The sequence below is a fragment of the Penicillium riverlandense genome (assembly GCF_028828495.1).
Source record: "Penicillium riverlandense strain IBT 135883 chromosome Unknown utg000003l_segment0_segment0, whole genome shotgun sequence".
Taxonomy (NCBI): Eukaryota; Fungi; Ascomycota; class Eurotiomycetes; order Eurotiales; family Aspergillaceae; genus Penicillium; species Penicillium riverlandense.
Genome location: NW_026643196.1, coordinates 5,430,133 through 5,453,121, shown reverse-complemented (window position 1 = coordinate 5,453,121; position 22,989 = coordinate 5,430,133). Strand labels below are relative to the sequence as shown.

General features: G+C 50.7%; 7 protein-coding genes across 7 annotated transcripts; 2 read left to right on the top strand and 5 right to left on the bottom strand.

Moving 5' to 3' along the window:
* Positions 1-20: 20 nt before the first annotated feature.
* On the bottom strand, positions 21-293 carry N7474_005855 (uncharacterized protein; the record flags this gene model as incomplete). Its single annotated transcript, XM_057197270.1, has 1 exon — positions 21-293. The coding sequence occupies one exon, from the start codon at positions 291-293 to the stop codon at positions 21-23; it is 273 nt and encodes a 90-aa protein (XP_057054666.1).
* A 1,869-nt stretch (positions 294-2,162) lies between these two features.
* On the bottom strand, positions 2,163-3,566 carry N7474_005854 (questin oxidase family protein; the record flags this gene model as incomplete). The annotated part of the gene is made up of 4 exons (XM_057197269.1): positions 2,163-2,914; positions 2,976-3,103; positions 3,164-3,309; positions 3,366-3,566. The coding sequence occupies 4 exons, from the start codon at positions 3,564-3,566 to the stop codon at positions 2,163-2,165; spliced, it is 1,227 nt and encodes a 408-aa protein (XP_057054665.1).
* A 683-nt stretch (positions 3,567-4,249) lies between these two features.
* N7474_005853 (GABA permease GabA) lies at positions 4,250-6,784 on the bottom strand (the record flags this gene model as incomplete). Its single annotated transcript, XM_057197268.1, has 18 exons — positions 4,250-4,416; positions 4,474-4,552; positions 4,604-4,751; positions 4,801-4,929; positions 4,980-5,057; positions 5,112-5,313; positions 5,370-5,394; positions 5,454-5,486; positions 5,536-5,564; positions 5,612-5,646; positions 5,696-5,943; positions 5,996-6,132; positions 6,190-6,192; positions 6,256-6,284; positions 6,340-6,412; positions 6,471-6,540; positions 6,600-6,633; positions 6,696-6,784. The coding sequence occupies 18 exons, from the start codon at positions 6,782-6,784 to the stop codon at positions 4,250-4,252; spliced, it is 1,608 nt and encodes a 535-aa protein (XP_057054664.1).
* A 1,547-nt stretch (positions 6,785-8,331) lies between these two features.
* On the top strand, positions 8,332-10,270 carry N7474_005852 (nucleobase cation symporter-1 family protein; the record flags this gene model as incomplete). The annotated part of the gene is made up of 5 exons (XM_057197267.1): positions 8,332-8,653; positions 8,706-8,867; positions 8,924-8,961; positions 9,013-9,344; positions 9,397-10,270. Coding segments are annotated over 5 exons (1,728 nt in total), but the record flags the coding sequence as incomplete, so codon positions are not given.
* A 263-nt stretch (positions 10,271-10,533) lies between these two features.
* N7474_005851 (uncharacterized protein) lies at positions 10,534-11,883 on the bottom strand (the record flags this gene model as incomplete). Its single annotated transcript, XM_057197266.1, has 1 exon — positions 10,534-11,883. One exon carries the CDS (start codon positions 11,881-11,883, stop codon positions 10,534-10,536), a length of 1,350 nt encoding a protein of 449 aa, XP_057054662.1.
* A 562-nt stretch (positions 11,884-12,445) lies between these two features.
* On the bottom strand, positions 12,446-17,010 carry pex6 (AAA family ATPase peroxin 6; the record flags this gene model as incomplete). Its single annotated transcript, XM_057197265.1, has 3 exons — positions 12,446-12,977; positions 13,031-16,772; positions 16,821-17,010. The coding sequence occupies 3 exons, from the start codon at positions 17,008-17,010 to the stop codon at positions 12,446-12,448; spliced, it is 4,464 nt and encodes a 1,487-aa protein (XP_057054661.1).
* A 4,394-nt stretch (positions 17,011-21,404) lies between these two features.
* N7474_005849 (uncharacterized protein) lies at positions 21,405-22,643 on the top strand (the record flags this gene model as incomplete). Its single annotated transcript, XM_057197264.1, has 1 exon — positions 21,405-22,643. The coding sequence occupies one exon, from the start codon at positions 21,405-21,407 to the stop codon at positions 22,641-22,643; it is 1,239 nt and encodes a 412-aa protein (XP_057054660.1).
* Between the last annotated feature and the right edge of the window lie 346 nt (positions 22,644-22,989).

Here is a 22,989-nt window from a genome sequence, read left to right as displayed (position 1 = left end):
TATTTCATTAAATATCGTCATCATACAGCACTGTCACGCTTGAAACGATGTAATAGCCCCACTTGCCATTCGTTGAATTTCCGAGTCGAGGACGGTAGCATTTCGTTCATTTCTTTCAGAACATCTCGCAGATCCGTGAAGACCTTGGAAGGCAGTTCCAGCTCCTCGAGTGAAAGAGGCGTCACCTTCCCCAGCTCGGGGCTGAGATATCGGTCTAAATCCTCCGTTTCCTGGAACAACACCTTCATGGCCTGCTGTGGTACGATACAGTTGAGAGGGTTTGAATATCGCATATCGGGATTGAAGACCCAAAGCTGCTACATGTCAATAACCGAGACAAATATATATGTTTGTCTAAGAGAAACATACCAAAAGTCCCTCCCTCTGGCCGCAATGTACAATGAACCTTCGGGCGCTCTCTCTTTCGACCAACTCGAGCAGCTGCGCCGCGACAATTTTGTCTGTGCAGTGCGATTCCCAGCCATGGGAGGGGTTGATAGTCAGTCCCACGAACGCCTTGAGAAGTCGCCATCCATTGACAGTTTGATCTTCGATTCCTATGATCGAATCACATTTCTCACATTGTAAGGTGATGTTCTCAAATGGCCTGATAGTGGAACTCGCTTCTTCTTTGTTGCCCTGGAAGTAGGTCCGAGTAAGCAATCGGTTTGAATCCCAGAAAATAATACGGTCCCAAGATAACAACGGCGCATGAAGAGAGCGAAAAGGGAAAATAATCTCATTAATTGACACAGCTATTGCTTCAAAGTGTCCCTGGCCTTAATCACACCATCACCCACTGAAAAGGTCCCGAAGAACCAGATGTGATGTTGAAAAATGCAAGGGCGCGCAAAGCCGTGATTCCACCGGAATTCAAAACAGCCAGCCCAAATCCACGATGTCAAAAACCAAAGGGCGAAATCCATCTGACAAGAGAGGATAACTGCACCCCGGTTTCCTAGACATGGGTCTGTGACAAACCGCCATTCAACCAGCATGATCTCGGCGTCATTAATATAGGGCAATAGTATCGGAGATCACCCCATGGAAAAGAGATGGTCTCCTTCTGAGTTGCCCACTCTGAAGAAAAAAAAAAAAAAAAAAAAAGGAAGACAATATGTAGCGAAAGAATAGAGAAGAAGAATCTTACCTTTTTCAATCCCCTGCAGTCCGACTCTACAAGCAGGAACGTCGCCGTATCAATAAGCACAGTTCCTGGAATTGCGACGACTCGACTGGCGGCTCCGTACCCCTTGAGCTGAGCAGTTTGGTCCTCTATTCCGAGAGCAGTACTTTTGGTTCCATCCTGGTCGTCTTCATGGGGATCGGGCTTGTGGCAATGCCAAAAGTCCATCATCTCGGCCCAATTTCCACTGGGGAGGTCTTTCCAGATCCATCCCTCGGGTTGGCCCACGTTGTCTTCGGTCTTGGAGGAAGACGTCTTAGTTTTCAGAAACGTATTGCCGCACCTCTGGCAACAGATTCGAGTGGATAGTGACATGTCGGCCGCCGTCCAGGGGACATAGTCATCTATGAGCTCATCTCGAGGCAACAATAGGTCTTCGTCAGATGAATCAACTTGCATCCTGAAAGAGTAGTCCTGGCTGGTATCCGTGGACTGGGTGGATACTGGGGTTACAGCAGCTCCTGTACGGGCATTCACAAGTCGCTGATACGCGTCACTGACACGCGCAGGCAGCTTGATAGTCTCGGAAACATGATCGAACGGAGATGGAAGAGAGACGGTGGCTTCTTTGCGTGAATCTGAGAGTTGAATGGCCGGGCGAATCCCTACCAGCTCAGGGATTCGTGGCAGCGAAGCGTAGAGTGTTATCTGACGGATATTGGGAAGCAGCTCGGCGTGTAGCCGCAGGGGCACGTTTGCATCTTGCGCCCCTGGTCTTATGGACATAGCCGGCTCGAAAAGTATCGGATCTGGAGATTTGACAGAGACCTTGTGGAAGGAAGCAACACCGATGTTTTTGTAGCAAACAGTGCAAACGGATCACGTGACATATAAAGTGGCCTTGATTGAGCAAGTCCGTTCAGTCATCAATGTTTCTGAACGAGTTCTTTCTAACTTAAATACGACACAAACTAGATATAGTTTAAACGAATGAAGGTGTGAGGCTTTTGAGCAGAATAACAACGCTAGATAAAGATCAGACAAATCCACCCCAGCCACTAAACTCATCAGCAAATTTAACAGCCGCCTTCAAAAAGAACTTTTCAGGATCACCCCAGGTAGAAGCCGATTCTCTCAATGCCCGGATCGCCTTGACATAGTGCGCATCCGTCGAAGACTCTGCGTGAATACCTTGATTAGTCGCCCATTTCCAGTCTCTCCCCTCTAAATCAAAATCCCGAATCCGGTCCAAATCGATCTCGGGCCGGAGCTGCGCAATATATACAGCCAACGTCAGGAGTAGCCACTGTCTGACGAGCGGAATCTGAAACTGCACTGGGATCAACGGCAGCAAGACTCGCACAGCATGACTGGTCGTCAGAATGTGCACGAGAAAGAAATCGTATTTCTCTCCGGAGTCGACATGCGTAGCGACCAGGAGCGCAGCAGCTAGTTCCTGGCTCTCGCGGAATTGTTCGACGGGGTTGTCGATTTTCCATGCATTCAAGTGGTTCAAGAGCACAGCCTCGCGAGTGTGGAACAGCGTTTCGAGGTTGTGGTCGCCTGGAGTAGCGAAGAGGCCATCCAGCTGCTTATCTGCTCGGATGCGGTTTAGAATTTCATAAAGCGAGGTTGTGTGGTAGGATGCCTCAATTTGGGATAGCACTGGATCGTCCAGGCATTTGTGGATGTCGCTGTAGCAGACGGCTGTAAGACCCAGCGCTTCCATTGCCACTTCGCGGCTGGACATTTCAAATGCATATGCGAGATGGATTAACGGGTGGCCCACTATAGATGACCACGTTAGCTCAGTCAAGTATATGGACAAGCTTACAGAGATGAGACATACGATCGGCGATTAGAGCATTGAACATGGGCTCCTTGCCGGTGAAGAGATATTCTGACACAACCTTTTTCCAATCATAGCTGAAACGGACCAGCTCGTCTTCAAAATAGTCGACAAAGGCACGCTGGTATCTAAAAAAGGTGATTTAGCAGGCTAGAGAGGCATAAATACGGGCTAAGGACGACACATACTCCCGGCATCCCAGGTAGTCTCTCCAGTCATCAGAACTAATTTCGCCAGGCGAGTCAGTCCATGGATCAAGTAGCTTGGACTCGGTCTCATAGACACGAGTTAGATCATCCGCGTCTGCGCCCTGCAGGAATGCGGAACAGAGAATCTAGACAGTGATCAGTCATACAATCATGTCATCCAAATCAGCAATATAGGACGAACATGAGGAGCATGATTATGGAATTTGCGGTTGTTCCACAAGATGGCGTGGTTGGCATGGTTCAGCTTGAGAAGATGCTTCAACGCGCGGGCAGGCTTCTCCTGCGCGGTCTCTATCTCGTGGACCTGAATCGGAGCCAGGTCGATACTCTGGCCCTTCCCGGGCGAGAAGAGCTTGAGCGACGGCAACGAAATCGAGAACATTGTCGTCGTGTTCACGGCGGGGCAAATGGATGTTAATCGAGGGCTTGTCAGTCTCGCGTTAAGAAGTGTTTGTTTAAGCCAGAAGCATCATGGGGACTAAGTCAATCATGACTGTTGCACAAGTTTCTCCATGGTCGTCGTCGCATGTAGCTTGGGATTGAGCCGTTGCAGCCGATGGGGCGTGTGAATGTTGGGAAAAGGCGGCCTGAGGCAGGGAAAATGACGTAATGCGCGGCAATCCTTTACCGCTTTGGGGGCTTATCATAGATAAGATAGTGCGGGCTTATCAGTTCTCTGTGGCGTGCCTCCTTAGTTGAGGCGCCTTAACTATGGGAGATTGTATTTTTCCCACCAATACCCTCCCAAAAGGCCTCACTTTGGCGGTGTTTTCACTGCGTACAATGTTTCAATTTGTATGACAGGATATATCTCCTTTTCCCTTCAATATTGACCTTTTGCCGTTGGGGGTTCGTTTTTATATGGCAGCCAGCTCCATTATGGGGTCCAGGCTGGCGAGGTCTGAATATCATTGATTTTAGCCTTTAAGGCACGTGAATCTTTTCTTCTTCAGGGTTTGGACGATTTTGTATGCGACTCTTTCGAGGAATAAATTGAGTAGATTCTAAACTTGAAATTGATCTTCTATGCTAGCAATATATACCCAGTATCGCTGCCAGTCGTGTTTATTTCTCATGGTCCATCAGGGGCAATGGCTCAGCAGGAACACTGCCGACCTGGCCGGACAAAACCTCCATCTCGATGCGGGGCCCGACAAAGTTCTTGCGGCCGTCCACAAACCACTGAATAGTCGAAATGATGAATACAATCCCGAACGCAGCCACACAGTAGTCTGGAGAGCAGTCAGCGTTGGGAAATACAATACATATTACGAAGGGTGTCTACTTACTCATGTTGCTGCCGGTAGCAGGCAAGTCGGGTGGGAAAAGGAAAAGAATGGTTGTCAGAATGATATAGACCAGAGAGATCTGTAATAGAAAGTTAGCATGTTGCATCGCAGAGTATGAAGAGGTCTGTACAATGTTCAAGATCCACCCAACGGCGGTGGGGAGGACGAATGTTCGTTCTGGAAGCATCTTGCGGCCGCGGAGGCAGTTAACCGCAATAGGAAGTCCATAGGCAAGATCCAGCAGGACCACTGATGCCGAGACAATGGCGTTGAAGGCGCTGTGATCAATTAGTCGGGGATTGGTATAATAGGAGTGGAAATTCTTACCTAGTCGAGCCCAGGAAGATTAGGCCGAACACGGTGACAAGTCCCAGGTTGAGGTAGAGTGCATTCATGGGAACATTCAGCTTAGGATGAACCTTGGAGAAGAAAGGCGAGGCAGGAAGACCACCATCACTGTCATGCTCGTGAGTATACTAGCCAATACGGAGGAGGAGACAACATACCGTGCGAAAGCGTAGATCATGCGACTACTAGTAGTCATGATTGTTGTTGCAGCAAACAGCACACAGACGAGAGGGAACCTTGCCATGAATTGTCAGAGTCGACATACACAATGTCCATGTATAGGTACTCACATCAAGAGGCAAATGGCGCCGGCGTTGCTCTGAGTTGCATGCTTCAGAATTGCCAGGAGCGGTGTTGCAGTGGAATTGATGATTGGCTTGATGGGACCAGCCACGAAAAGTAGGACGACAAGGAAAATCGTCCCAGTGACGGCTCCAATACCAACACAGGCAATCATAATCTTGGGTCCCTCCACCGAAGGGTTGGGAATCTCTGCGTGCAAGTTAGACCAGAAGAATAGAAAAGCCGGTTGGTGTATTTGGCAGTACCTTCGATCATATGAGCAACACCATCCTGCAAACATGGTCAGTAGCTGTTTGAAAGGAAACTTCTCTTCAGGCAAATTCACGTACAAATCCAGTCACACCGAGACCTCCTTGCAAAAGCTATTGGTGTGTCAGAAACGTTCACTGGGGTTTGGAAAATAAAACATACACCGAGCAGCCAAGCGATGCCATCGGGCCCTGGAGTAAGTCAGCTACTGACATTCAGAGTAATCGAATCAACATACAGCCTGTCTGGTTGATAAAGCCACGGAAAACAAAACTGTACGAGTCAGCGCGTGCACTGGCACATCTCCGGAAGGTAAACGTACTCTCCGGAATTGAAGTTAGGAGCGGCACACGAGAGAACCGTGATACAAATGACGGCGAAGCCAGTCAATGACCAGATGACTCGGGGGAAAATTAGTTTCGAAGCTAAATGACTAGAGGTGCGGCTCTTCTCACAGGCAGATTTAGTCACATAAGGCAACACGTTGTTCATCACCGCGTTGATCACAAATGCAATGATGTTGTAAGCCAGGTAGATCAGGAATTGATGCCAGCGCTGGGGTTCGTAGTGCTGCAGGTCGACATTAGAGACGAAACTCCGGAAACTCGGAACTCTTCTTTACCTTGTGCATGAGAGAGATAACGCCGACAATCAGCTCACTGCCCAGAAGCCCACCGGTGGCAACCAGGGCCACCCAGCCCGAGCAATTGATCCAGCCAGTGATCCAGGACAGGATCGGCATCCAGTTGTCCCACGAAACTAGTTGACTCTTAGCGACGGTTCGGTGGTATGTCGAAGACTAGCACGTATACTTACTGACTGTTAAAAAAGAATTTCGCGATCAGTCAACACTCTTTAGGTATTGAATCGAATGTCACTCACCAGCAACCCAATGGTATTGACCTCCCGCGCTAAGATATCAGTCAGCAACAGCAGCAATGGGACAACGGGCAGCCCTCGACTGACGTAGGATAGGCTGAAAGGAACTCGGCCAGAGAAGCGGCCATGCACAAGTTACAAACACCGGCGGTGACCAGACCTGTATTGTATCCGGTCAACATTCTGCCGTTGTCGCCAACAGATCCTCGGGCGCATACCCCAAACGACACTAACGCTGCCGCCCGAAGGCAGACTGAGCGACAAACTCGCCGACAAGGCCGTCCATGACTATGCCGCAACCAATTGTCAATATCCATCTTTGTTTCCAATCCATTAACATCACATACGTTCAGAATCGCGAAGGCAAGACCCAACATGGACCTATACAACACGCGCAAGCGGTTAGCGCAGGCCAAGCAAGCCACCCGAGATGAAGAACATACAAAAGAGAAAAGTGGCGTTTTAGCTCCGCCTTGTGGCCCATCTGCGCCAACTGGGCATCATCTTCATTTGGGAATTCGTCTTTCATCATGGTGAAGGGAGATGTGCTGGTCGAGCAGCACGTCGCAAAAAGGGATGAGCAGAAGAAAAACAGGAAATGGCACAAACGAAATAAGAATCCAGTCTGCGCATGACGACAGAAGCTCGACGCGCACCTTCCCCCGTTGATCCGGGCGCATCCACCGCGGGGGCGGTCTCAGTTACTCAGTGGATTTGGGGTAGCTGGAGATGATAAGGGGGTGGTGTGTATCGCAATTGGCTCGCGCCACCGACGCAGCGGTGGTTGGGGCCAGTGGAAAGGAAGCAGTGCCCTGGTGGATCAGGGAAGGCACACTGTCCATGGCCGCCCCAGAGCTTATGTCAAGAGTGCGCGGGTATGATTGGGCTGGGTGGAACCCACACCGTGGGGGTGACCCTATGCAAACGCCTCATGGCGGTTGGAGAATGCTGGGGATGTTGCGGAGAGGATTGGAGTACGGGGTCGGTTGAATAATAACAATAATAATATTGCAGCTACTATGCGATTGGAAATGCGAACAATTGCGATGGTCGTGTCTAGGCACTTCGCTTCACCATGCTTATCGCCGCAGCTACGGGACTAGTGGAGCCCGGGGGCCACTTACTTATCTCTTGGTTCAAGAAAGATGCACGCAATCTTATTATGGAACTATCGGGCTTGGTTGGAGGTCTCGGCACTCGATTTTGGGTTCTGCAGCGGATCGGCAGGGGTTGGATGCCGGTGAATTAATTGGACCGCTTCTGGGATAAAATTTAACACGTAACGCGCGTGGAATATTCCATGGCGCCGATCTTCGGAAATGATTTAACAGGAACGATGATCATAACCGAGAAATTATCCTAGCCACGCAGCGAGATAGCGAGAGTAATCGGTATAGTTATTAGCTGCAAAGTTTTTTTTTGAATCCTTCTGATGCATAACCATTTCCGTAACCACTCTAGGACGTCTTTGCTATACTTCGAGCAATCTTTGAATTGACTTTGACTACCTACTCGTCAGTCCGAGCTTTTCGAGATCGCAAATTCTTCGGTTAACATTTCACCGTCATACGATAAAACAAAATCTGATTTTGATGTTATGAAAGGCTTCTAGGGCAGTAAATGAAAGTCTTCGGGTATAGCAGAGAGAGATAACCATAGATAGATAGCCCTTCCGGATGCCCGAGATACATAGATATCAAGCCCACCTATCAGCACCTATCAGCACTCCATGTTACTTTGAAGCGCGATTCATGAAGATCGACGAGGTTGGCGTTTCCAGTCACGGGCAATCTCAGTTACGAACTCCAACAACGACCGACGACGACCGACGACGACCGCGCACAGGCAATAGCGGGCGTCGGGGACGCTAGTGGACAGACACCCCTTTACAGCCGACGATATCGGCTATGGGGCCAAAATGATTAACAACTCCCGATCTGTTAGTTACCAACGCAGTGGTCCCGCATTGAAGTGCGGAGAAAGGAATCAAAACATTATAAGTCTAGAGGCCACCCCAACTTCTCTGTCGAACTATATTTTACTCAGTTGTACCCAGAGTCGAACTTGTACTAGCCTAGACCATATCGTGAATTTTCAATTTTAGCATCTATGAGTGAAGTTATCCGTCGACGAGTCACTTCTGCCAAGGGACGTCTTGTGGAGAAGACCCGAGGCAAATCAAAATTATCAGGATGGGTCCTTCCTCGCCAGACAACCAGCTTTGCAGACGAAGGCTCTTGGACAAACATTGATGCCGACGTGACACCCGTTGAGCGAAGAACATGGTCGAGCTTTACTGTATTGGGCTTTTGGTTCAGTGACGCTCTGAATGCCCAGGGCTGGGAAGGACCAAGTTCTATTATCCAGCTCGGGTTGACATGGAAAGAAGCTTTTTATTTGAGTAAGATACTTACCCCAAGATATTTTTGAAAAATTGTCTAATCAGAACATAGGCGTCTTAGGAGGTGTTGTGGACACAATTCCGCTAGTTCTTAACGGTGCAATAGGTGCTCATTATCACATACCCTTTCCAGTCGTTACTCGATCGTCCTTCGGGTACTACTTTTCCAGGTTTGCCGTCATTGTTCGACTCATAACCGCACTCTTTTGGAACGGTCAGTGGGATTAGAATGATACAGCATAGGAAAGCATGAACTGAGCCTTATATCAGCTATTCAAACCTGGACCGGAAGCACGGCCATGTTCCAGGTAAAGATCTTCTCTACATCACCCACTCAACGAGCTAACACGTCTTGTTAGGTGATACGCGCCATTTGGCCATCGTTCCTGAATATCCCCAATCACTTCCCCGAAAACGCCGGTATTACCACCCAAGAGATGATAGCACACCTGGTGTTCTGGAGCGTTCAATTCCCAGTGATGCTCACTCCACCTCACAAGCTCAAGTGGTTCTTTGTGTTCAAGGTATTCGTCGTCTTGACTGCGAGCACAGCTACAGTCATTGTGATGACTTATAAGGCTCATGGTGTTGGCGACATTTGGAATCAAGAGTATTCGGTTTCGGGATCGCAAAAAAGCTGGTTGATAATGAGTCAATTTTCCGCTCAGTGCGGTGGCTGGCAAGTGACCCTGTCCATCTCTCGGTTATCCGTAACCTGTATAGAATTTCTAACAATATTACAGGGCCACGATGGCGTCCAACATTCCAGATTTCACCAGATACATGAGAAGTCGCAGAGGCGTCTACTGGCAGGCCATCATGCTGCCGGCGATAAATCTTCTTATGTCCGTATTCGGTACCATTAGTACCAGTTGCGCCAAGGTTGTCTATGGAGCCTACATCTGGAGTCCTCTTGAATTGGCCTCCCACTGGGATGGTCCGTCAGGAAGATGTGGCGCGTTCTTCGTTGGAATCTGCTGGGTAGTAGCCCAGATTGGCACTAACCTCTCCGCAAGTGTCATTTCCGCGTCTAACGATCTAACAAACTTGTTCCCCAAATACATCAACATTCGCCGGGGAGTCATTCTGGTGTCTCTGATCTCGGGCTGGGTTATGGTCCCGTGGAAGATCGTATACTCGGCACAATCTCTGATCACGTTCATATCAGGGCTCGCAATATTCCTTGCACCAATTGCTTCTATCTTGGCGGCTGACTACTGGATCGTTAAAGATCGCAATTTTGACGTACCGGCGCTCTACCGCCGCCATGGTCGATATCGATACCACTACGGAATCAATTGGCGGGCCGCGGTCGCCTTTCTCGTGGCTGTCGTCCCCATGCTTCCGGGGCTTGCAAGTTCAGTGAGCACCCGTGTCGTGATAGGCAGCGGGATCCAGCATCTGTATGACTGCGGCTACCTTTATAGTTTTGTGAGCGGTGCTGTCATATACGTCACCCTAAGCAAGGCATTCCCTCCTACAGAAACGCTTCTTGCAGAGCCAATATACGATGATCCTGCGGTCTCGGACTCTAAGGAGCATGTTGACGATCCTCTGGATGAATCAGCTGCAGAATTGTCTGAAAGGAGGGAGGAGAGGGAATGCCCCCGGGTCTAATATATTTAGGGCCATGAAACATGGACTATCTCTTCCAGCGTTGATCATAACATGACATGATAATGTCTTCTTATTGTGCCACTACAGAAGTATTAGAGAGGGCTTGGATCCTGCGATTAAACTGACATTCAATGTTGTAATTCAGGAAGTTAGAGTAGAAAGCTTTCATACATCCGCCATCTCAAAGCAGAGAGCCATAACGAACAAACAAAACCACGATCTCAAAACACCGTGAACCCATAAAAAGAAAGAAGCAGAAAGAATCAAATATCGGTTGTCAGCCAGGTGTACACAGGGGTAAGGTGACGGCCCTCGAGCCCATACTCTTGTTCCATAGCTTTGTTCTCCATGCCAAGACGTTTACGACACATAAGCCAGCGCGCACCCGGGCACTCACGCAGGTGGGCGCGGATATCGTCCCAGGGGCGGAAGATGAGCGAGCGACGGAAGAACTCACGGCCGAGGAACTCCTTATGCTTGTTCTCAGGGACATCGAGTGGGATCATGGCGCTCAGGGTCTGTGGGGACAGCAGGCGCAAGTAGCGATTTTCGTCGAAAAGTTCATAGCATCCGTTGCACAGGTAGGTCTTCTGGAGGCGCTCACGGTCGAGTGACACGTACGGAAAGTCGATGGAGACGATGCCCGGATGGATGCGGCGGGAGGAGTTCTCGTTGATCTTGAAGATAGGGAACCAAGACGCTTGGGATGCCCAGACTGTCGGGATGGCGGACGGCGGCGATGGGAGCAGGGCCGGGTTGCAGTTGATCGGCTCCAAAGGAACGGAGCGCAGGAAGTCAAACCATTTCAGATAGCTGTGTTCGGCTTCATTTGCATCGGCGTAGATGACCTCGCCGTGGCCGATGGTGTGCTTCAGGGCCTCCAGTGAACCGTGGATTTTGACGGCGTGCTTCAGGGCCAGTCGCACCGATGCGTGCATGACACGACGATGGGGGATCAGACGGCGATTCGGTTCGGTTGTGTTGAACGGGACCTCGGTGGTAAAAGTGCCGTTGACGATGGACAGAGTGCGAATAGATGGGATCTCCGTGAGCTGCTCGTCGGTCAGGCCGTACGCGATGCAGGCCACGCTGCGAGGAAAGGTCCAGTAGGACGGGTTGAGCCTGAGGCAGGGTTGGCACACGCGCTCGCAGGTCGGAATAAAGAGGCACTTGCCCCTCTCGCCGCAAGAGCGGCAGTTTTCCTTCCTCATCTCGCACCAGACGTCCTTGATGGAGTGCTGGTTGTCGGTCTGGGTGGAGTGCAGGATACCGGGCATGTAGGGCGCGAACTTTAGCACTTCGACAAATATCTGGCAGCTCTGAACCGAGTAGCGGGTGACAGTGGATACACCAGCAAACTTTTCAATGGCAAGGAAGTCCATCTCGCCGACGATGCGGTCGACGATCTCCTGCGGGATACGCTCGAGCGTGCCCAGCGAGGAGGAAGTCCACTTTGGCTCGACGACGAGGGCAGGTTCGATGCCAACATGCATTACCTCCTGGTGCTGAGTAGGACGGTCAAATACGAGCTTAAGCAAGATTTCGTTGGTCGTCCACTTGGCCAGGTCGGTGTACTCATCCCACATGGGTAGTCTGTTGATGACTCGCTGCATGGTTTCCTCCGGGCAACAGAAGTTGTGGGAGAAGAGATGGAACAGGGGCCAGACACAGGGTCTGGAAAACAGGGTTTAGAGACGAGAAAAGCTTTGGGATACAGGAGAAGCAGCTGAAGGCTCGAAATCTTGAAGCTCAAGTCTTGAGGGTTTGGGAAATCACGTGATGGTTGAGGGAGATGCACAGCAAAGAAGGATGAGGATGAGAAGAGTAGTGAGGGTAAAAGAATTTTCACACCATGGGGTTGGCAGTGAATGAAACCGCCGGCGCCATGGCGATCAGGATACGGGGACGACAATACGCGACAAGACGAAGGGCACCTCACTACCCTTTTGGGAAACACAAGATGCTTCACGTGGTAGTTATTCATTGTATGGGTGGGTTCAAAACACTAGATGAAAAGGAAAAGCACATTCCAGAATGGTAATCAAAGAGTCTTTCTAAAAGGCAGGTGATGGGATATCATCAAAGCCATACACAGGAGAATCAAAATATGTCAAAATGTTAGTATATACACACGGGCTGGATAATGCAGCTCACGCAGACAACATGAAGGGAAATCTATTCCACATCCTCCATCGGGTTTGCAAGGTGATCAGTTCGCACAATGTAGTCATCGTCATCCTCATCGTCATCTTCACCGTCCACAACTCCATCCTCCATATCATCGTCGCCATCAACAGTGCCATACTTGCGTGCAAGGCCAGAACCATTCACTGAACCAGTGGTTTTGAGATTCTCAAGGGACGAGTCAGAGTCAGGACCACCTTGAGGTCCCTTTGCTTTTTTGCCGGCAACACCCTTGCCCTTGCCCTTGTTTCCTGTTGCTGAATGTCCGCTGGCATTACGAACAAGGCTTCCAGGCCACTGTTTCAACCCCTTGAGGCGGCCATGGATGCCGCCCCCAGTGGGAGGTGGGGAAACATCTCCATTCATCGTGGGGGGCTCTTCAGCAGAGGGATGGACTCCTAGGTTAAACGCCTCCATAGCCTCGGCGATAGTCTGCGGGGCAGCGGCGCTGGGGTCCTGCTTCTGCTTGTCGACCGACTCGAAGGTCTGCCGAATGCGTTCAAAGTGTTCGAGTTCCTTGGCACTGGAAATGGTCAGTATTGCCGGCAATGATCAGCTTCAGTTAAAATCACATACCTAACACTTGGAACCAGCTCAGTTTCAGCTGAGAAGAAGTCCTCCTCCTCGACCATCACAGCCACATCGTCGGGTGTAGCAAGGTAGTCGAAGAAATACGCCGTGCTGACGGGGCCATCGGGCAAACTCTTGATCTTATCGTCCACTGCGGTGGCCTTGCGCGTGATGGCTTTCAGCATGGCATCCGAGCACAGCGCATACAAATCGGCACCGGTGTAGGTCAAAGGCAGGCGCTCGGCAACGCGGTCGAGAGATACGTTGGGGTGGAGTGCGAACTTTCTGGTCAGTGCCTCGAGAATGGTCGCTTGCTTGTGGTGCGTATCGGAGACACCCAGGTACAGCATCTTGTCAAAACGCCCAGGACGAAGCAGGGCAGAGTCCAGCAAATCAGGACGATTGGTGGCTCCAATCACAAACACTCCACCGCTATTCTCCTCGCCACCATTCATACCATCCAGCTCCGCAAGCAGCTGACTGACAATGCGATCCATGACACCGCCACTGTCGCCCTGGTTTCCACGCTTGGGCGCGACCGAGTCCAGCTCGTCAAAGAATACAACGCATGGGCGAGCGTCCCGCGCACGCTGGAAGACTCGGCGCACGTTCGCCTCGGATTCACCAATGTACATGTTGAGCAGCTCGGGGCCCTTGACGGAGAAGAAGTTCAAAGAAAACTCGGTAGCAATAGCCTTGGCAAGCAGCGTCTTGCCCGTACCAGGCGGGCCGTAGAACAGGATACCGCTGCGCTTCTTCATGCCCTTGGCAAAGAGCTCGGGTCGTTCAAGCGGGAGCTGAATGGTCTCTATCAGAGCATCCTTGACGTTCGTCAATCCACCAACGTCGTCCCAGCTGACGTTGGGGATCTTGGGGGCACCAATTGAGTCGGCAAAGTTCTTCCGAGCAGCCTCGACGGCGGCGTCAAAATCGGCTCTGGTGACACCCCGTGCGCCGTCTCCGCCTGCAAGGAGGACATCTCTGACACAAACTTCAATGCCGGAAAGCTGCTTGCTTGCATTTGCGGCCAATTGTTCCAGCCGAGCAGTCCGGGCTCCGGCCGCTCGCTCCACAACGTCAACCAAATCGCCGGCAACCAGTGCAGCTGTCTTCAGGGCGACCGTGCCCAGATCGACGTCAGCGGAGAGGCTGATACCGCGCTCCGCCACGGCGTTTCGCAAGATACCCTCGCGCTCTTTCTCTTCGGGTGCCCCCATCTCAAACTCGTGGGTGAACATGCTCCGAATACCCTCCGGAATCTGCTCCACATCGGTGGTGGTGGCAATGATAACACGGGCATCGTTGACAATATCCGTCATGGCAGTCACCATTCGGTCAGCAGTGAGGACCTCAATGTGCTTGATCAGCAGCGCGGTGCAGTTGGCACCACAGTGGAAAGCACGCTCGGCCCGTGCCTTCAGGTAAGCCTCGGTCTTAACATCGCCGCCATTGGCACCACCTTCTGTCAAGATATCGTACGCGTCGATTGGGAAAGTGTGTAGACCGATGTCTGCGCAGGATCGAGTCGCGACAGTGGCCTTGCCAATGTGCCGCTGCTGTGACTGGAGCAAAATCACAACAGGCTTCATTCCAAGCTGGATCGCCCGAGGGCTTGTCGCAGCCGCCATCAGATCACGAATCCGCTCTTGTAGAGGGGGAACGAAAGCATGAGGCGGGTCCGAGATAATTCCATGAGCTGGTGAAACGCCATTACCCGTTTTGGGAATTGTCTTTGCGCCCAACCAATACTCCCATCCATTACCCAGAACGCCGGGAACACGGCTGATGTCACTGCCGGCCTGCACCATGCGAGTGGTACTCGGGTCAATCACGGCCACTCCACCCCACTGATCCTCTCCCGTTTCCTCTAGCTCTTCCACGGAGGAGGGAGCTACCTGTCCAACGCGGAACCATGCGACACCAACTTTGCGTGCTCCAGCAGTATCAGGACCAGCCACTTGGCCCAGCCGGCTAGTGATGTCCTCTTCTTGGTTCGCAGCATCACCGCCAGCAGTTCCAAAGACTGCCCTTCCAAGTCCCTCGTCGACACTGATGCCGACAAGATCACCGCTCTTCAGGATTCGCCGGCGCGATTCGAAGTACTGCTTGAGTCCGGCGAATAATGCTGGTTGCAGGACACGATCCATAGAAAGAGGAGTGGAGACTTTCATGAGAGTAACCTCCTTGGCTAAGGGTGGATTTCTGGTGGTCGCATTCTTCATGTGGTGGTGCAAAAGGCCAGCTTTCGAGTGCCCATTGGCAGAGGCAAACATCATGGGAGAGATCCGGAGATATTTGGGGTTTTCAATGTTGCTGAGGAGGAGCGGAGGAACAAAGACGGAGGGTGTCAAGCGCGCAGGCTGGAGTTGGGAGATGCTTGACCGGCGGTCCCCAGAGTGATTGATGGCATACCGGGGTTTTGAGGAAGGAAGACCGGCCAGACCAAAGATCTTGACCGGACGCCAGTCACCGGAATCTTCGGGGCTTTCATTGAAACTCCCGAATTTCAGTGATGCGAACATATTCATCTGAGGCTCCTCGGACGCTTCGATCCTCACCCAATCGCCAGAGAAACAGCCGATCTTAGCCAGGGTGCTGATGTCCACAAACACAAACGAGTCCACGTCCTCATCGTCTCGCGGACGAGGGTGGAGCACCTCGTTGGGAACTTGCTGCAACAGTCCTTCCACCTTGAAGATCTTTCCTCCTCCACGACCGGGCCGCATGGTGGCCGATGTGAAATTCGACGCAACCGAGTCAGGGGTGTGGATGCCGTCTACTCGTCGGCCGCCTGCACGCGGAGTCGCGGAAGTAATAGAAGACAAGACACCAGAGGGCGGCTGTGGCAATTCGGGAGCCGTGAGAGAGATCATGTCCTCCAAAGACTCATCGGATGAATCACTCATGGAACCCGCCGAGCCTTCCGTCTCCGACTCGTCCGCGGCGGATGTGCTCTCCAATTCTGTACTCTCGCCGGGCTTGTCCTCCGCAGCAGAGTAGAATGCTTCATTGGAAGTATCATCCGCCTCATCTTCGGCCACTTGCTTGAGCAGAGCCGATCTCGGGGGCAGTGACTGTTGTGGGCGGTTGCCCTGAGAGCGCGCTTGGACAAGCACGACCTTGGTCGTCGGCATCAAAAGACCTTGCGACACCGGCTCACAGAATGAAATGCGCGCGGGGGGTGGCGGCGCGTAGGTAATGGGATGTGGTGGCAGCGGAAGTGGAAGCACATCCCCCGCGTGCACAATACGCTGAGCCCCAAGAGCCTCGCGCACAGCAGCCGTCAGACGCTGCTCAATGTCCGCCGCAGCCTTTTTGGAAAACTTCTTCCCGTCGGCCGCCCTTCCCATCTTCGGCCAGAGTCCATTCGGCCCCTGGTTAGACGTGAAGCCCCCACCAAACTTGCTCTGCACGTCGTCGTGATTGCGAAGAAGGTGTCGCTCAACAGTCACAAAGATTGTATCCAAGTGAAGCGGGGCGACATCGAGGATCCGAATCTCGACGGCGCGGTGCGCTTGCAACGAATTACGGGAGGCATCCAGCTTCCCCAGCGCCTGAAGGAAGGATTGGAGCGAGTCGGCGGAGTCTGGGAACAGAATCGTCGAGTGGGATATGGGTGCGTGCGATCGCGGGGTGGTCTGGATGCGGACTGGCAGAATCGTCCAGGTCTGCTCCTCCACGGTAGTGTAATTCGGGGTGTGAGGGGAGATGGCAACGTAGAGGACTCCATCGTCGGTCACTGAGCGTACTTCCAGTCAGGGTGATTTATCGTTACCGGAAAGGCTCCGTCACTTACCTTGAAGATCGCGCTGCTGGAAGAGGTCGTTGGCGAGGTCCTCGGATAGGACGCCGACGTTGCCACGCAGCTGCGCGTCCAGCACAAGGCGCGCTGAGATCGGGGCCTTATTGCGCAATCGCATTTTGCCCGCCTTCCGTCTCCGTTGTCTGGGCTGATGGGAGCCCTGCCCGTAGTGCTCGTGGTCCATGGCCGGGTGTGGTGGCTTCTCCGACCGACTTGCCGGCGGAAAAGAACGAGCACGGTGGACTGGGTGGTGGTTATGGTCAGTGGGAGGCGGAGGGGAGAAGGAAACACGCAGATGTTCAACCGGTTCACCTCATGGACGACTAAGCTAGGGTTCGGAGGGAGAGGGAGAGGAAATGCGCCGACTGGAGAGAATCCGGGGGAAACTGCAACTCGGCACCGCCCGCTGCCCGAAGCCGAGGTCCAGTGCACCAGAAGGTAACTATGTCAGCCAGTACTAAGCATAATACTTTGGTATATTATTATTTCATTGGCAATCATTGTAAAATTGGCAATTCAATTTCACACACACAGAATTTTATTATTTTATTTCGCAGAGTTATGAGGAGTCGGGTACCACGGTGGTGACGCGGGTGGCCGACATGCCTGTGACTCGGCATCGGAAGGTCTGGACGAACAGAACCACAGCTTCAAAGTAATGGCTAGAGGTGAGGTACTTGTGCTGAGTTTTGAGATGGGTTGCAATATGCACATTCTAGTTAATCTAAAGACACGTTTGTCTAATCGGGGTGAAGCGATTATATATACTGGTAGGGTCCGAGTATAGAGACAATTATCAGGTACCGTACCGAGATTTGCCATTGCCGCATTACCATTAACAAATAACTCCAGAACAAGACTACAAAACACCCAGAAACCCAGCGAACAACATCCACCATCCACCGTGCGGCCGTCCAATTGATCGCTCACTCCCACCTGTAGTGACGGGGCCACTACCAGCTCGGGGCGTAGACGCGGACGGTGCGTACCATAACCCGGATATTCGCATGTTTGTGACTGTCGTCGGAAGATACCCTGTTCTATATTCTCCGACAAACCGCTGAATTCCTGGAGAGTCTGTCGTTTCCGGACTTTGCAGACGGTAATTCAGACCCTAGAGACCTCGCGAAGGTGTCTACGAAGATGTCTGCTGCTGAAGTGACTTGTGCTGCCAAGACAGCAACGGTGAGAGAAAAGATGGCTTTCATGGTGGCAATCCAAGTAAATCAGCTACTATACATCAATTTCTACACAATTCCCAGGCCATGTCCAGCAGCCTCCTTTTTATAAAGTCTGCTGTACCGATCCCTCCCCCGACAATGTGCGTTCAAAGCCTCATAACGCTGGAAGATGGATTGCTCGGCGTTTGTATTCAGCCTTGGCCGGTCCATATTGTGGCCCGTTGGCGAAGCGCCCAGGGGTTAGGGGATAGCCATATGAGCGGCTAACAGCTGCAGCTCGTTATATAGATGCGGTTGCGAACCAGGTGACTGGTTTTATATGCCATGATTATCTGTGGGTTATGGTAGGAGTGATCATAATGAGGGAAGCGGGTCTGACATACTAGCTTCAGTAGGCAGCATCGCCCGGGATTTCGATTGGAGCATGGATCACCCACCCACATGCCGGTGCCAAACCAAGAATTAGCGACATGCTGGGTATGTAGTGGTTTTAATGGATTATAGCGATATGATACAGACGTGCTCGAAATCAGTTTCACCGCTTTGTTACCTTCGATTTGTTTTCCCCGAACTCATTTGAAACACGCTAGTCTACCTTTGATTTAGCCGATCGTAAGATCTCGAAACGTATTATATGGCAAAGTCACATGACTCGACTCTCCTTAGTTTACGTGAAATATTAATACAATTTGTCCTTGGTGCCTCGTCACTCCAATAATGGTGTCCCTCTAGTATAACTTGATAGGTCACCTGACAGCGGGCAAATCGGCGATCTGATGGCCCGACTATGTGCAGACTATACCATTCAAAAACAATCTTCTCGCCATCATGACATCTGGGACATCATTTAGTGACACAAATTTTTGGGTAAGCAAACAGGAAATATCAATAGCAATGTCACTGCTCAGTTCTGAATACTGTAACGAGAGTAGATAAGAGAAGACCAGGTAGGACAGAACATTGACTGATCGATCTTTGCCAGGCTTTGCCAGGCTTTGCCGCTCAATCACACGGAACCTTAGGTCAATAGGTAGATCGAACTGTTGATATGATAAAATTATTGCAAGAGCATTTGAATATGAAACAGTCACTAACAGATTTGCTACAGCGATATTCGAAATCAGATATACCAACATCCTCACACGAATTAATTCTCAAACCCCAACCTGAAACGCGCTAATCTAATTTTAATTTCTACCTTAGCAATCCCTGCTGAAATGTATCGTATTTCCTGACACTGATCGATGAGTCATTGTTCTAATACCATATCGCTCTATAGAATCGGATAGAATCTTCCGCGTAAATAATCCGAATAGATCGGGAGTTACCTGTGTAGGGGGTCAACCAATATTGTGCCTGTTTCTATTTCACTCCATTGCAGTTAGCCTTCGCCTACGCTCGTATTACATACAATATAGGAGGCTTTGCTAGTGCTAGAGAGAACTAACCGTGGTAGGAGATTATGCTTACTTTTTCCTATGGTTCCTGTTCCTTTCTACAATGTTCTTTCGCTATCAATCTCTAGATATGAGGAAAATCTGGCCTAAGGGTTTCATATTCTTATCGAATGGCATATTGGCGTTGTAGATGCAAGAGATTAGAGCTCCAAAGGCTATTTCCGGCATGTATTGTGTAGGCACGTGCTGTGTGGTCATGATCATTTCGATCGAGAAAGCCAAGATATCACACTGGAAGCAGTTCCTCGACGAAGCAGGCGAAGGGAAGCTTTGGAAGCCAGCTACGTACATAAAACCGCGAGACTCTTGGGGCTGCATCCCCGTCCTCAAGGTCGGCGACAGAGAGATGACCGATAATAGGGAGAAAGCTCGAGCCTTCACGGACTCTTTCTTCCTAGCGATGGCACCTCCCCAGGACGAACCACTAGCTTGCGTCGCAGCCGAAATCCCGTGGCAACCAATCTCCAAGCTTGAAATTTATCGATCCCTCAAAGCTGCTAGGAGCTTAACAGCGCCGCTGAAGGCTGATGGGCCACCACGAAACGTGACCGGTCGGTCGACCAGGTCGGAACGCACTCTACAGTCGTCCTCGAAATCGGCTTGACCAATATACACATTATCACTATTTTCTGGATCCACCGTCAATGAATGAAAGCCTCATTGAAATCATAGTAAATACGAGAAACCATCACGCCGCCGAGGCAGTATCTTCTGTCCGAGAGTTATACCATAGCCAGCTCAGATTCCTCCGCCGAACACCCCGCATGTACTTGACTTGATCCGAAGAAATGTCTCGAACGCCATATGTCGGCATCGTTTCCATAATTTGTCGGATTCCGCAGTATATCATAGTGGTGATTGCACCCCCCAGGATGAACAGACCAACAACTAAGCTGCCTTTGCCATCGCTGTCACTCTTCATGGTAGTTGCGTAGGCCGTCGGTTTAACTGGTGCCTTTTTTGGTTTCCATATTAGAGCTGGTTACTAATAGTAGTCTAGCTTAGGTTTAGACTCACAGGATCGACGATTGTATGAGGTTGTGGCTAGTCCGTAGTCCCACTAGAACTGAAGTTCAAGTTGCTTAGAGAGCAAAAGTTTGACTCTTCGGGGTCTAGAAAGTGGTTCAGTCAAAAGGAACAGACAAGTAATAACTATATTTATGCGCATTTCAGATCTTTTATTACCTTCTCGGATGGTGTTTATCCCTCGGTTCCCTAGCGTGATCCTCTGACATCGTAGATACATGTCGCACTACATCGGCCAATCATATTATAGAGCGAATATCCACTCCTTCCCGTGTAACGTGAGACCCGCCCCTCAGTTCGCCATTCGATCCTCTGCATTGACGTTTGACTCGAGCACACTCTATCGTCACGCCATCTCAGCTGTGGATGGATTAATGACACTTTTACTCGGCTCTGTCCAAAATCGCTTCCACGTACCTCTGATATTTCTTACATTGGCTGGTCTTTTACCTCCAGGCAATGGAACATACCTTTCGTCAGTCAATTCATCGATCTGTGAAACTGAAATCCCGAACAGGCTGTATAGCCTGTAGGTGCGTAGTGATTTCCTCCACAGGGACCATCTAATGGACTATAGGACACGCAAAGTGAAATGTGACGAGGAAAAGCCCTATTGCCTACGCTGTCGAACCTCTATCCGATCCTGCTCATATGACAATGCCTTCGAACCGCCGGGCCCGGCATCTATTCTGCATACTTATTCCCCGCTTGACCTATCTCTTCGAGAAAATCGAGAAGAACTAGCACTTAAGTATTATTTCGAACGAGTCGGTCCTGCGATCGGAGGCTGCTTTGATTTCTCCTTTTGGCAAGGAATAGTCCTAGAGACTTGCCGCTCTGAACGAGCAGTATATGACGCCATTATTGCTATCAGCGGGCTATACGAAGATGTGGACCGCCTTGCTCGTACATCAATGGCATCTACTGCAACGGAACTAGGGCCCAAACAACGCGAAGCACTCAGGTGGTATCGCCGATCAATTTCCCAAATGCGTCGGCAGATTAAAAAAAATGCCACTGATATGTATATCGCGCTTGTGACCTGCGTCCTATATATCTGTATCGAGGCTCTCCAGGGTCACTTTGAAGAGGCCCTACATTTATATGACCAGGGTGCTAGTCTCATCGCAGCTCTGCCTGACAGAAGAGATGCGTCTTGGAATTCATCAGTCCTGCGAGATGTTATTGTCCCATTATTTCTCCGGTTGGGTACATTCGCGTTGGTAGCTACGCGGTATCCGATTAAAAATTCATCGGCAATTATTACATTCACGGAAACTGCGCTTCGTACCCCCGACGATTATCGAACAACGATCATCTCGCTAATAGCGGAAACGATGCTTCTCCAAAGAGAAGCAAACAGACAAACCCGTGCTGGAGAGGTCGTGAGCAGGTCTCCCCTATTCCAGTCGCGTCAATGGGATCTTCAGTCCAAGCTCCAGCGGTGGAGGGTCGACTTTGCCATATGGAGTGAAAAGGACTCCTCGTTCGCAAGAACAGCTTTTGCAGCAACTCTACTAAGTTGGCACGCAGCCATCTCAGTCATGATTTCAAGTTGCCTTAAACAACATGAGACCGAATATGATATGCATTTCGGTCAATTCCGGTCTATTGTTAGCTGGTCAAAGCATATTCTAGATTTCTCAGCGACGCCAGGTCGATCACAATCACCGTTCACATTCGAAATGGGCGTCGGCATGCCTCTATTTTTCACCACTGTTAAGTGCCGTCATCCGGTCCTACGCCGAGACGCACTGGATCTCCTTCGACAAGCGCCTTCGGTACAAGGTTTCTTTAACTGCTCGTCATGGGCTGCTCTGGCCGAGAAGGTCCTTGAAATTGAAGAGGGACTGCTTTCCGAAGTAAGAAAACGCGTGCTGCTGAAAGGAAGGAACCTCAGTTTGCCTCCGCGCGAGGACGAACTGGTCATGGTTGCGCATGAAGAGTGGTACCCGTCCACTGCCGACGGGCAGCAAGAACTTATTTTAGAGAATTACAGAGTCCATGATTATGGAACTTTTCGCCTAGTCAGTTCACGCCTTCGAGATGGTCTGAGCTCAGACGAAGTGAAAATGTTTCTTCGGTTTACGCGAAACAGACGAAGTGCGAAGGGGGAGTGGTATTTAGAGGAGCTTTTCTGCATGATGTCTTGAATAGCGGTTACCAAGGTCTATAAAGTCTGCATACTGGATACGTTGGTAGCAAGAGTTATCCTTGCCATTGTCACCCAAGGGCTGTTTACAAACCCACATCTATCCATTTGGGCTTTAGCGAGAACCTCACTCTAGGTTCTTCAACTACAGCCACATCCATGACCGACTCGAAGCATACTCTTCAAGACATATATAACGAGATAAAATTGACGTGAAAGAGGCTTTGCATCATCACTAGCTACAATAGAATTTTTCTGAGCACGGCTAGCCTGGTTGGATACTGACGAACGCCGGCAACAAATGAAGATTTCAACAGAGAAGCCATGGAAACGAAAGACCGAGCCAC